This window comes from Sardina pilchardus, chromosome 5, assembly GCF_963854185.1.
Source record: "Sardina pilchardus chromosome 5, fSarPil1.1, whole genome shotgun sequence".
Taxonomy (NCBI): domain Eukaryota; kingdom Metazoa; phylum Chordata; class Actinopteri; order Clupeiformes; family Clupeidae; genus Sardina; species Sardina pilchardus.
The window spans coordinates 26,219,272-26,233,437 of NC_084998.1; the positions used below are offsets into that span (position 1 = coordinate 26,219,272).

At 42.6% G+C, this 14,166-nt stretch overlaps 1 protein-coding gene across 1 annotated transcript in view; it reads right to left on the reverse strand.

The window, feature by feature from the left end:
* msna (moesin a) overlaps positions 1-13,292 on the reverse strand; it is a 21,158-nt gene extending 7,866 nt beyond the window's left edge. Inside the window, exons 1-6 of the mRNA XM_062537087.1 lie at positions 13,022-13,292; positions 5,462-5,545; positions 3,229-3,324; positions 2,674-2,796; positions 923-1,074; positions 470-553 (exon numbers count right to left, since the gene is read on the reverse strand). Of these exons, the coding sequence (XP_062393071.1) occupies positions 470-553; positions 923-1,074; positions 2,674-2,796; positions 3,229-3,324; positions 5,462-5,545; positions 13,022-13,033 (551 nt within the window). The 5' untranslated portion in view covers positions 13,034-13,292. The remainder of the gene's footprint in view (positions 1-469; positions 554-922; positions 1,075-2,673; positions 2,797-3,228; positions 3,325-5,461; positions 5,546-13,021) is intronic.
* Between the last annotated feature and the right edge of the window lie 874 nt (positions 13,293-14,166).

The following is a 14,166-nucleotide window of genomic DNA, read 5'->3' on the forward strand; positions in this document are numbered from 1 at the left end:
GGGTACGGACAATGGAGTGAGAGAGCTCCAGAGAGGGATCAGATGGAACAAATCTGACCATAACACAATATCAGAGAGTGAGTGTGTGTGCGTGTGTGTGTGTGCGTGTGTGCGTGTTTGTGTGTGTGTGTGTGTGTGTGCGTGTGTGTGTGTGTGTGTGTGTGTGTGTGTGCGTGTGTGTGTGTGACAGAAGGAAAGAGAGGGAGAGAGAGAGAGAGAGAGAGAGTGAGAGAGATTGCATGTCTGTAAATGTTGTACAGGCGTGTGAGGGGTGTGTGCTTGCTGCAAATGCACATCTGCGTGTGTATGGGTGTGTTTGCAAGTCTATAAGCGTACACCAGTGTGTGACTGATCGAGTGGAAGTGATGAAAAGATTCAAGGGCGTGCTGCTCTAGTCCGACTGATAAAGAGACCAGAGGAGTGTCTGTGTGTGAGTGTCTTTCTGTGTGTGTGTGTGTGTGTGTGTTACCTGAGCATGCCCTTGTGTTCTTCGTGCCAGACCTGAATCCTCTCCTCCCACTGTTCCTTGTTCAGCTTGTGCTGCTCCAGCACCCTGCAGAGATCATACACCATTACCTTAATGCAGTTACACGTCAACTGACGTGTGGGAGGACATGCCTGACAAAAATAGCCTGAATCTCTTAAATAGTCTGTGAATGATGCGTGATAGCAAGTTTAATACATAATGATACGTTTATATTCTATAGCGCTTTTCTCATACCCAAGGTCGCTTTACAAACAAGGAAAACAAGGAAATACACAATACAACAATGAACATACATCGGACAAACAGACAAACAAACAAATACATGAACTATATGCAATTATGCATAGGTGTTTCAAATAACACCAAAGGTCCATTCATATATTCCTATACGCTGATTGCCAATCGTCAATCCCGAGTAAATGTGTCCCTCCATACCTCTGTGGGAGCAGTTTGTCGCCAGACAGATATCCTGGGTTGTGGGCGTCTTTGTTGTAGTCTGCGTATTTGGCCTGCACAGCGTACGAGGCCAGCAGAACAGCTGTCTCTGGCGGGCAGTAGATGTCATCGTTCAGGATGGCCTCTTTGACCTGGGGGATGGGGGGGGTGGGGGGGTCAGCCTTATCAGTGGGACACAAACTCAACCCCAACAGCAGCCCTGGCTGCAGATGCGGGCCTTGCACGACCTCTGCCCAGCCCTTCCCAACAGCGCTCCACCCAGGAAACCAGAGACACCCTCAGCACAAAAAGTGGCCAGCCACGCCTCCAAAATATACACGTAGGACAACCAATTACACCCAATACAGGAAGATTCAAAATGCCATGGTCTATAAAAAAGTAAATATTTACATTAACAGCAAAAAATCCCAAATCCCCTTGCACAGCCAACTAAGTTGGGTCGTTGGGTGCTGGTGACTTGCAGGTTCACAATTGATAAAAGAAGAAAAAAAGGATCACCTTTTTGAAGTACAGAAGGAAAATGGATACAAAAGGATATGTTCTTATAAACTGGTAGACTCAAACAAATGTTTTCCTTTTGTACTTCAATGAGTACTTGAGACATATAAAAATTGTTTTGGGTTGGCAATGTAATCCCTCTGGGGGTTTTTTTTTAAAGGAAAGGTTAACCAGTGAGATGAATTTAATGTGTATTAAAGTCTATTGATGACTGTGCCTTGACATGTATGCACTTCCACCCATAAGTAATTGGAGTCTTTTAGGAAAAGGGTTAACCAGGGATATGAATTGATGTGTTCATTCATGTGCAATTGTTGTTTGTGTGTAGGCTATGTCTTATGTGGTGATATGGAGATGTGATATCTAGGGAAAAGATGCAAAACCTACAATTTGTGTGATTGAAAAGATGCAAAACATGTAATTTGTGTGATGTGAATATGTGCATATGAGGGGGATTCAATGGGTTGATTATGTAATTGGGATGATCAGCTGGAGTTGTTAATTGAAGGAGAGTAGTCCCATGACACTGGTTAGCTAATTATCTTTCACCTGTGTGTGTATTTATGTGGTGTCTCTTCAATAGACCTCTGAAGTTCGCCTACAAAAAGGATCCAAAGCTGCCATCTTTACCCATATAAGGAGATCCGGGAGTTAATTGAAGCTAACTGCCTATGGCAAGTTGCATTGTAAGTTACTGTAGCTCTGGGGTAGCAAAGATCAAAGTGTGCCGTCTTCACCAACCGAAGATCACAGTATCCACTAGACGGCAGTGGACAAAACTGCGTAGCGAAAAACGTCTGCATTTCCAATGTCATCATCCCCGCGAGAGTCGAACAGGTGCGATAATTGAAAATCCCCATGTTATTTTCCCATAGAAAAAAATCTCAAGATACCGGATCTCCTTATTTGGGCAAAGATGGTAGCTTTTTTGTAGGCGAACTTCAGAGGTCTATTGGAGATTGAGCCTGAGGAAGCGCATTGCGAAACGCGTTGCACAGAAGTAAAGTGTAGTCCAATGGTGTGCGGTGATCCTTTATTTCTTTTTTATTTACATTAACCTTTTCTACAATTTCCAAAAAAACTAAAACATGGTTAAAAAAAAAAGCTCAGGATCTTTCTAACTAGATTTTGAAAAACCCATGGTACACATCACAAACTAAAAACTAAACTGACACACCACAGCTTTGACACAACACTGATCAACCGTCTAACACATGGAGGCTGAAGCTCACCTGCAAAAAGAAGAGTCTTTGGGTGGCCTCCTGGATGAGCTCTTCGGACACATCCTCAGGGTAGAACTTTGCCCGAAATTTGAACAGCAACGGGCTCTCCTTCCTCACATCCTGAGCCGTGACCTAGAGGATTTGGGGTCAGACGATAAAACAACTTTAAGACGATTCATATTTGCCGTCTGTCTTAATGCCTGTCACACTGCTTTCCTCTTGCTCCAGAGTCAGAGTGTAATTTGCAGCCTGCATTAGACGTCTCCGAGACAATTGCCTGTTTTGATGAATGTGACAACCGTTGAGTATACGCCCAGATTTAATGAAACGCCAAAATGAGGGAAGACAGTAACTCATAACGAGACACGGTTCACACATGCGCCTCGACTGGAAGACTGGAATGTCCGCAGTCTGCCCATAAAACATGTTGTGTCGAGACATGACAAAAAAACTAATTAAGTTTTAATCAGAGACATTTGCCAATGATGTATTGCACTCCAAATCAACCGTGACAACTCTGACTCCCGCGCACGTTTTAACTGTTTCAGAAGAACGCTTGTTTACCTTCTTGTTGAGCTTCAGCCAGGTTGAAAAGCCCTTGGTGTCCTGATACTGTAGCCCAAAAAACCACACCTCTCGCAGACCAATCGTCTTCACCACCTAAGACAGGTATAAGCCACATCAAAAACAGGTATAAACCACATCAAAAACAGGTATAAACCACATAAACCACCGTGAATGCGTGCATGACCATGCACTAGCAAACCAGCATAATTACATCTACATGCAAGTACAACATGAAAGGAATAGAACTAGTTGCACTTTGAGCACTAGCGCAGCTTGAGAACTGACAGCCAAGCCAGTGCAATTTGTTATGTCAAGGAGAATGTGTAGCATTTTGGGAGACTGGGGTGCGCTGACAAGAGTGAATATGATTAAAACATTAAATTGCAATGACATTGTGGAATTACTGTTATATTGTTGACACCAATTAGATTTCCCTAAAGAAGCTAAGTGATGAGTTGAAAAGTGTACTCCAAAACAGACAATTAGGATTGTGGTAATTCTTGTTTCTTTTTATTTTGTCATGGCAGCTTGACACAGACTTGGGCAGACAAGAGCAGACATGTTGGAATGTTGGAAATGTGAAGTTAAAAACACACATGCAGCAGATCATATATTTATAAACTGATTATAACTAACTTGAGCGCCAACTCCCACCAACACATAAAACACACTCACACTCAAACACACTCTAACACACACCAACACACACACACACACACACACACACACACACACACACACACACTCACACACTCACACACTCTCTCTCTCACACACACACACACACACACACACACACACACACACACACACACACACACACACACACACACACACCACCTCCTCTGGCCTCTTCATTAGCCAGACTACAGCAGCACACCCTTGGGTTTCCCTTTTATCACGTCCATTCGAAATTCAATTTTTCAATTGAACAGTATGTGTGAGGGAGGGATGAACTGAGCTCCTCCGTGCTAACCTAATCATCATGCATTTCCTCTCAGCACTGGCTATGGTTTCCAGAGCTCGAGTGAAATTGATTCACCACACGCTCTAAGTCCAAAATATCCCTATGCAATTTTGACAAGCATAACAATCAATCAGAAAGCCCCTAGAGTTCATTCCTCCCTGGGTGGATTGACTACCTCTGTTAGGGACTGGCCAAGGAAATATCCCCAGAGACAGTTGTAAGATTTCAGTTTCAAGTGAATGCTAGAATTAAATGCTTTCAAAAACACCTGCATGACACCAGCCATTATACTTAAATCACCTATCACTGGAACTAATTGACTGTTCCCTAATGGCCTTACTTACTCACGGATCTGCTAGCAAACATAACAGGCAGACTCGTAAATGATAAATTAACATAATGATGTAATCATACAGGCAGTACATTAATACACAGGAGGAGGTGTTATAATCCCAATAAGGTGCCAAGATCCAAGGTAAAAAATATTACCGTAATTTCCTGACTATCAGCCGCGGCTTAAACATTGATTTTGAAAAATTTCTTCAGCTATGAGGTTAACATAGGGGGGCAGTTAATATGGTGCTAATATGGTTTTGTTTCTTTTAACGTGCATAAAACACTGTCCTGCGGCTTATACACAATGCGGCTTATGTGCGGGAAATTACTGTAAGAAGCCCCTGCCCAAATGAACTTAAAGAAGCAAGCTAAACACCTCTGCCAACTACTGGTCACAAACACAAGACAAATGGCCAATCCAACAGCAGTACACAGTATGCAGCATGTCACTGGTGTTATCAAGTGGGCACCCTCATTTTGAAATGGCATTTCAGCTGATAGACCATGTCACACATTTTCACAGCAAGAGAAAGAAGGTGAAAAACAACTGGAGAAAGGGAGAGAAACAAGTCCATGGCTGAACAATATGTATGTTCAATGTAACAGCATGATCTCTGCTTTTCTATAGAGGCAATTAAGGGGGGATCAGCCCCCAAATGACAGGATGGGCAGAGCTTCAGACTTTAAGTGCTAGATGTACCACTGCGATCTGTGACAGCATGTGATCACAAATGGGTGAACATGAGTCAAGCCTGCACGGATACACACTGAGACAACAACGGTAATAACACAGTAGCAGCATGCTATTACCAGTGGTCGCAATAATAATGATAGTGTAATGACAGTCAACCATCCAACTGAAGAGGGTAAATGGCTCTCATATGATGCCAGTTCATAAATATGTTAAACGATGGAGCTGAAACCCACCTGATCAAAGAGCTGTTTGCCTGTGGTGTTTGGCTGGATGGCGAACTCCAACTCCGCATCCATTGTGGTCACACGCACGCTGATCTGTTGGAATAGAGCAAGGAGACACGTAAGACACTGACGCCACAAACAAACACTATGAGCTTTTTTTGTTTGTTTGTTTTGTCTTCTCTGATTTCCACTGAGATTGGATGACTGAAAGCATGGGATACACTCCAGCTTGTTGACATGACAACAGTGACCAAGCTGATTCCTTGTTTAACTGTTGGCCTACTGGTAACTCACAAACCTTATTTTATTTATAGCTCTCTAAATATGTTGCAGAGCCAGAGATATCCCCAAAAAAAATCATAAAAGAGGAGAAACACACAATTGTCTGAACGTTGTTGCAGCCTGAGAATCGCTACAGTGTGCCTCTGACAAGTTTTGAAGTTTTTAGGCTTGTTGCTGGAAATGTGTTGCCATAGAGAATAAGCACGCTGCTAAGGCTGTTGTTTCCAGTCCAGGAGTGGTCGGACCCACAGGTCCTGTGTCCGTTGACCCTTAGACATTTTACCTAAATGACTTTTGGTCACCTTGGCTACAAATTCAGCTTACCATATCCCCCCCATGGTCTACCATATATCCGTGTGCAATGTTTGTACATTTTGTGGTGCAAATCTAAATCTTATGGTGGTAACAAACACACAGGGTTAAATGGATTTCAAAGGAAGCGCAGAAGGGGAGGGAGGTTTAGAGAGCTTGTCAAACTCATCCACGATGGGAGCATGATTGATTATGCTGTGGAACTTTTGGTTAAGAGATAAGACAATTGAAGGAAACACAATGAGAGACTGGACAGAGCGACCACACTAGCACTGTGCTAGTATGTTTGTTTTAGAGAGGACAGAGAAAGATAGACAGATTGTGGGGAGATTGAGAGGACAAACAAATAATAATAATACAAAGAAAAAAATTGTTAAGGATTAAATTCCACTACAAAGAATGTCACTGCTGTCAACCATGACAGACTGTGAGGCTAAATCTGTTTGTGACTATTGTAGGCTATGTTTCCTATTCTTCAGAGTTCCTGTGCTGTCTTTTGCTCACTCACTCACTCTCTCTCTCTCTCTCTCTTACTACAGGAAGTTGCCACATCCTCTCAACTTAGTCAGACTGCCCTTGTTGAGTTAACATCCTGTAAGCCATGCATCACTGTCCTATCAGAGCACACAAGAAGCCATTTTAGAGCAGCAGCCTATAGTTAACACAATTCCAACTCACTCCTACAACGCATGGTAGGGCGTCAACATTTAATCACTAATATTCTTTACCATCAAATAATATTTTTTGGTGTACATATAGAATATAAGTCCACAATCAACAGTGTGTATGCACATTGTATATTTGCCTGTTGTTATATCTGAGTATTCTGCATTCTCCATTTTGTGAGTGTGTGTTGTGTGCCTGTGGCTGGCTGTGTGTGTGTGTGTGTGTGTGTGTGTGTGTGTGTGTGTGTGTGTGAGGAGGGGGCAGTAAATAGCTGAGCCGGGCAGAGGCCCCCCCTCCTGTTGGAACCACAATGCACTGCTTTATTCACCAGCTGTGATGCTGATTAGCGCCCGCGTTCTTTCCCCTTTGTGTAAGCAGGGCCTCTCTCTCTCTCCCTCTCTCTCCCTGTTTCCCCTTTTCTCTTTATCCTCCTCCACCCTCCCCTCTTTCTGATAACTCCCTCATTTCTCACCTCTTAGCCTTCTCCAGCCTGGTGTTCACCGTTCCTATGCCTCAGGCAGATTCAACTTTTCTTTTTTATCTCATCCCTGTCACTTAAATTCTCACTGGGCCTGACCAAGATTACCATTCACTTGTAGTTACCATGGACGTCAGTGTGTGTGAGATGGACAGCTGTATGCATATCATGGGTGTGCTCTAAGCCTCTTACAATACCCCAAATTGTCAAGAAAGAAGGGACTGAACTGAAGACAGGAGACTGACTGGAGACTATAAAGAGAGTAATCTATCTATCTATCTATCTATCTATCTATCTATCTATATATATATATATATATATATATATATTCTCGATATCTATTATTAGTCTATATTATCTATAAGTTTTCTGCATTTAAACAAATTGACACCGTTTACATGACACATCAGCAAGGAACTACACTAACTTCCTAATATGTTACAGACTTCCTGGGATCCACTCCAGGCCAGTAAGTGATTCATAATGGGCCCTGGCCGTCCTGCCCAGTGCTATTTCGACGGGCTTGCATCAGATTTTTGGACGGGCCGCACCATTACGGCATTCCCTAGAAACAATCACTTCTCGTCTGCGCCGAGCCAGCCAGTGAAGCTGCTCTGGCTCTCTGTTAAGCCCTGATACTTTTTCCATATTGTCACATCCCTTCTCTCCCACTCCCCTTCTCCGTGGCCTTTTCCAACAGATCCCCATTCACACCCATAGCATTCATCTGCTTCGCTGGGCCCTTTGGCAACCCGTCAAGAGAGCTTGTGCATGAAGTGACTTCTTGGGGTAAAAATAGTTCATGGCGACATGAAAAAGGAACCAAGAATGCACAGTTCTGCCGTGTAAGGGTGTGTCCCTCAAGCGCAGAACGCTGTGTGTTTTGCCGTTTCTATTTTAGGAACAATTGCTCAGCCCTCAACTGCTGCCGCTCCTGGGCCTCCCGGAGATGACAGGGGCTGCTTCCATGAAGACGCCTTCATCACCAAACCTCACCTTCCTTCCATAAACCTGGCCATGAACAGCTCTCAAAAAACCACCAGGATTTAAAAAAAAATATGTTGCTTTTAATGTGCACCGTTATGGTAAATCTCCCTAAAAGTCCCCGTGGGTGTGCCCTGGGGGATGTCTACCATCTTGATAAACACGATATTTTGGACACGAATTTTGAACATGTCATATGTGTACTTTAGTGTACGTAAGCACCAGAGGGACCACCCTGTCTGGGACACTCCCTGGGAGAGGAAAGCAGAAGCACATTTTTGGCTTCCACACTTAACACAGTAAGCCCAGACAATCTAATACATGAGTTTGGCGGCCAAATTTAGCCCATGTTTTAATTAATCAATTTGCTGATATAGACCCAGCACATTTTTAATACAAATTGTGTCACAAGACGGTTACTTGCTAGCTAACTGCATATATGTCCCCCAACAGAGCTCAGAGCTCAACAGTATTGCCTATGTGATCCATCACATTCTCGACAGTGGTGACAGTTTCAAGCTGTCTGTTGGAAACCACCAAGCATTTGATATGTTACATTCAAACCACACAGCTACTGAGAGCACGACAAGTTAGGCCTATACACTGACCCAGATTACAGTTCCTGTCATACATTTCAGTTACAATGCTCAATATGCCTGCTGGTCTCTCTGTGTCTGACTCTCAAAAGCAGATGCAGATGTGCTGTCATTGTAAAACAAATGCATAATTTTGCTCAAGTACACTGGCATAGAGAAACATCTAATCTTATGAGCACAAGCAAAATAAGTAATATTTGTAATTAACTTTCCCTTGTTTTTTCAGATACTATGTCAATTTACTCTTAGTGGCCGTTCATTCAATTGCTGCTACAGAGAAATGAGCTCTCATCGCTCCAGTCTGCACCTGGGCGCTGCTCTTCCTCTCCCAGACACAACCTCTTCACCGCACTCAAAATAGAGCTCTCCACATCTTGAGTGCTTGGTCCAATCAGCCGCTTAAAATATTCCTTGTTTTTCCACTGAGCACATGCTCTAAATAATAAGGCCAAACACCTCAACAAGCAGCAACTCAGAGCACCTGATAGACTAATGAAACCATCTAGTGAATGCCACGGGTCTGGAGGAGGTTATTCTTTGCAAGGCTGGATCGACCACTTTTGGCTAAATGTGTCTTTTGCTTCTTTTTCTGTTGATTGCTTTTTGTATTTCGACAGTATAAATTGTCTGGAAAACTTGTTTTTCAATAGCGCTGTACACAGCAGCCTTCACAGAAATTCTTAGTTTTTTCCAGCAAAGGATTAGTGAAAATCACTTGACCCTAAGGCATTAAAAGAACAAAAATTACAGGAAGTATGCACACAAGATGTTGTTCATAAATGTTGTCCAGTAATCTCTTTTCGCAGTCCATGCATAAAGTACAGTATGTACTGTATATTCTATGTTACTGTGTCTAACATTTTTCAAAGCATATGATGATTATGGTGTAACGTTTGTCAAAAAACATCCAGTACATCCAGATATCCTTCTCTATACTATCTATAACCACAGTGAAAAAAACATTATTGCGCAAATCAAACATTTTAGATGCATTCATGCACAGCAACATTCAGTTCCACTTATTTCCTGAAGTGATGACCAGAATGTCAACATCAGCAATTACAATCACAGTGGTAGCTGATGCACCAGATAAATATGGGAGTGAAAGCAGACACTAAATGTTGATACCAAAGAGGGTATGTCTAACATTCACAGCCATACATCTACATGCATTATTTTCAAACTCTGAGACAGAGGGACAGCACGAAATACAAAGACAGAAGGCGAAGGGATGACTCACAGCTTCTCAGTCTACAGAAGATGCATTTTAGGTTGGTGAGGTAGTTGTCCTCCATTTAGCAACAAAACCAGTTGCTAACAGTGGAATGCTCTCTCCCTCTCGCCTGGTACCACCTCTGGCTGAAGTTTATTACAAACAGCTAAAGTCTGCTGTGTCTGAGCCTCTGGCGGCTTTACCTCGCCTAATCCCCCCCACCCAACTAGCTAATTTACAAACATCACTTACCCTTGCTTTTAATCATGTTTGTACTGTAATCATAACCTGTTGACTTGCGAGACTCACGCCAACAGAAAGCTGTGTGCTGACTGTCACATCTACACCATCGTGATGACAAGCAGAAATTCCAGAGCAACATTTTTGCCCCTCAAAACTCCACAGCAAGGACTAAATGGTATATTTGTCGCAGCTTAACACATTGAATGCAATATGACGGCAGGGACTAACCGAGGATCAAGGCTGGGGCTACATGATTCATTTTACCACAGGCTATCAAGCAGCTAATTTACCAGCCGCTTAACTGCATGGATGCTTAAGGCCTTGTTAAAGGCAGTTATTTGATGACTGCGGTAAACGACAGAAAAGTGAGGTGGGAGGGTGTTGGTGGTGGGGGTCCTTTGATTTGGCTCCCAGCGTGGGAGAGAGAGAGAGAGAGAGAGAGAGAGAGAGAGAGAGAGAGAGAGAGAGAGAGGGAGAAGGCTGACAGGGATAAGCAGCAGTAGGGGAGTGTGGGTAGAGAACGTTGGTAAAAGGAAGGGGCGCCGGCAGTCTCTCTGAGACTCTGCAACTCCAAATAAGGCTTTAAGAGGCAGCGTCAGGCAAGCACAGAGCCAGGAAATGGCGCCTTAGAGGAACTGACGTCAGCTCAGAAACCTTGAGTCACTAAATTACAGATTCTTGAGAAATGGCGGCAACCAACCAAACAGGAGCTGAGCCAAGTCCTTTCCTTTGCTTGAGCCCTATGTGTGACCCCATACATGACAGTTACAATACCACTCACTGCATGGTCTTTTAATATGCCTTCTTGCCAGGATATAACAGTAAATCTGAATGTGAACAAATAAAAAGTTCTTGGAACATCTGCTTGTAAAATTAGAACCTTTAATAGAAGTGGTTCTTATGACCAGCTACTTTGTTAAAGGGTCTATGGGCACTGCATACTAAGTCTGTCTGTCTGTCTCTCTTTTACACAGACAGTATTGTAAATACAAAGTTGCTCAATAGAAAGTTATTCATATGCACAGGTCAAACAGGTAACAGACATTTTTTGTCGCATTCCAGATTAAACTGAACTGAACTACTGAACTTCTGTTTTTCAACGTACGCTCAATTCCGTGTTAGTGTGTGTGTGTGTGTGTGTGTGTGTGTGTGTGTGTGTGTGTAAGTGAGTGAGAGATAGAGAGAGCGAGAGAAAGAAGGGGAATAAAAGAGTTGGCGTGTGTTCCTAAAAGAGAACACTTTCTTTCAGACAAAGAGTGACTACGGTAAGAAACTCTTCATGTTTACAACAACAACTACCGGTGCTGAGATGGTTACCCTCTGGAACTAGACCAGGGCCCAGATCAACTGGATCACTAGTAAATGCGCTATTTACGCATGACCATTTACTGTCAGTTGGCTTCATTTGCTCAAATTCACCTATCAAATTTCATGACTATCTGGCTTTCAGCATTGTGTCCATCAGTTGCATATGAAACAGTTGTTGCACTGTTACATAGCAGAGGCCACATCCCCAGGGGGGAAATCATAAATAGCTTTTCAAATGAAATAAAAACCACAGCTTCTGACAATGGGTCCTAGTGACCTTGGCTCAAGACCAGGCTGGTTAGGCTAGGCCAGGCCTGTTGCTTCCTGTGTCTAAAAAACGTTGACAATCCCTGCTTGAGCAAACACAGCACACTCACCAGCTGACTAGATCAGACATAAATTTGCCACCCTCTTATCAACATCAGAGGAAGTTACATAAAAGATGAAGCCGAGATTTCCAAAAGTTTAGGCCTGTTCTGCCAAGTAAGTGAAAACTGTGGGCATTTGACTTGTTCTAACTAAACCGAAACTGAACAGATCTCTACAGCTCATACACTGCTGATCTACCCCGGGCAATGAGAATTTCCTATGGAACATTTTAATTTGGGAGTGGACAGGACAAAATGTCAGGGCACGCGCATGGGTATGTGTAGGCTGCGTTCGTGTACGCGCGCACACGCGTAGCCTACCCATCTTCACTAGCCTACTGCAAATTCAGCCATCACGTAGCCTAGTTGTAGCCTAGCCTAATGGAAAATTGTCTGGTGCTGCGCAATAAATTCCTTCCGGAGTATCACTCGCATTAAGCAAGTGCAAAGCTGGAAGTTAAGCCTAATTCATTAAGCACATTTAAACCTCGTTATGCCAGATTAGTAAACGATGAAAGACAGAGTAGCTCTGATGAAAGCCAGATTGTCCGCCATTCGCAAGGCAGAACAGTCTGTAGCCTCCTTGACTCATCTCGTTCAACTTCACAATAATGAGCCAATCACATTTGAGATAGGGGGATTCTCACAGCCGCTTTGCTTGTCACCGAGTAACGGTTTTAGACTCACAAAACAAGCTTTAGGCTACTATCCCACACTGAAACAAAAATAAGAAAAGTCTACATTGTTACAGGCAACACAAAGAGAAAGGCAACATCAGAAACTCATTAAATACGGATTAAGGAAGAACTAGTATAAAATACAGCTTGTTATAAATAGACAATTTGAAGGCTATCGTGATAACAATAAGAAAATACGCCAGCTACGGTAAAATGATAGGCCCACAAAATCAGAGTGTTTCACTATGAAAATTCTGCCTTGTTAGGCCTATTTCAGAACTTTTAGCAAAGTTTGGAGGACGGTCTGCCTCGCGCATCAAAATCTAAGCTTCATGTGCCCCCGGCATAATCACATCAATACAATTTTAGAGACAAACAATGAAATGCTGGTTAAACAAATAGAGCGATCAAACTGTTTTCCAGAATATATCTTTAAACTTACCGTCTTCGGCATTTTGTCAGTCTTTTCTGATTCTGCTCACTGATGTCAGCAACTAAAATGATACAATGGAGTCAACAAAAATAGAAACTTTTTCCCATCGGATGACTAGAAGCGTAAAAAGTCGGCTATCACCACCCAAAAGTGGGAACTTAAACCCTCCCCAGAACGATCTAGTCCAAAATTACGAGTTTTGCTATGCTTTGTTTCACGCCGAAGTGGTAACGTTAGCCCAGAGCTTGATTTCCTGCTAACGGAACTGAGTTTGAAAACCACACCCAGGCCGATGGAGACATAGTAGAGCGGGTATCCCGCAGACTCCGCCTGTATTGTCAATGGCCCGTTATGCCTTTGTCAAACTCAGAGAGAACGTGAGCGGCCCGTCCCAATTTCGTCTGCATGGACGTGCGAGGGGATATCCCACAAAATTCTAGGCCTGACGTAATAGCTTATTCTGAGAAAGGCAGATGACATATTCAATTAAAAAAGATCTAAAGTAGACGCATTGGGACAAATAATTAAGGGAATACTGTTTAGATTACAGGAATTAGTATTCTGGCACATAGGCCCTATAGGCCTACAACTAAGCTATGGGAAAATAAGGCTAAAATAATAATAACAAATACTATTGGCCTATAGAGGTCGCCTATTACATAATAAACTCTATAGAAATAATATAATAGGCCTTTTATAGCCCATGTTTATTATTATTAATATTATTATTATTATTATATATATATATATATTTTATCATAAACGTTGACTTCACTGTCATTAGCCTAGACACCAAAACAGACTGATCAGCAAATTATACAGATATCCAGCTTTGAACGTTTGTCTATTACGTCAAAAGTAAAACATTAAACAAATCACAGAAAATAATGTGATCGGCCTGCCCTGGAGGCCAGTGTATGTGTGTGTCTTCTCGGCATGAGAATGGTCTACCTTAAGTGAACTTAGAATAGAGAATAAATTAATAACAGCGCATTGGATAGATGAATGAATGAATGAATGAATAAATGAATGAATGAATGAATGAATGAAGGAAGGAAGGAAGGAAGGACCAGCAAAGTGTGATTCAAGAACCACAGCAGCCTGTAGGCTAACCGCAGACAATAAAGATGTATTTTGTGACTTGTTGTGAGCAT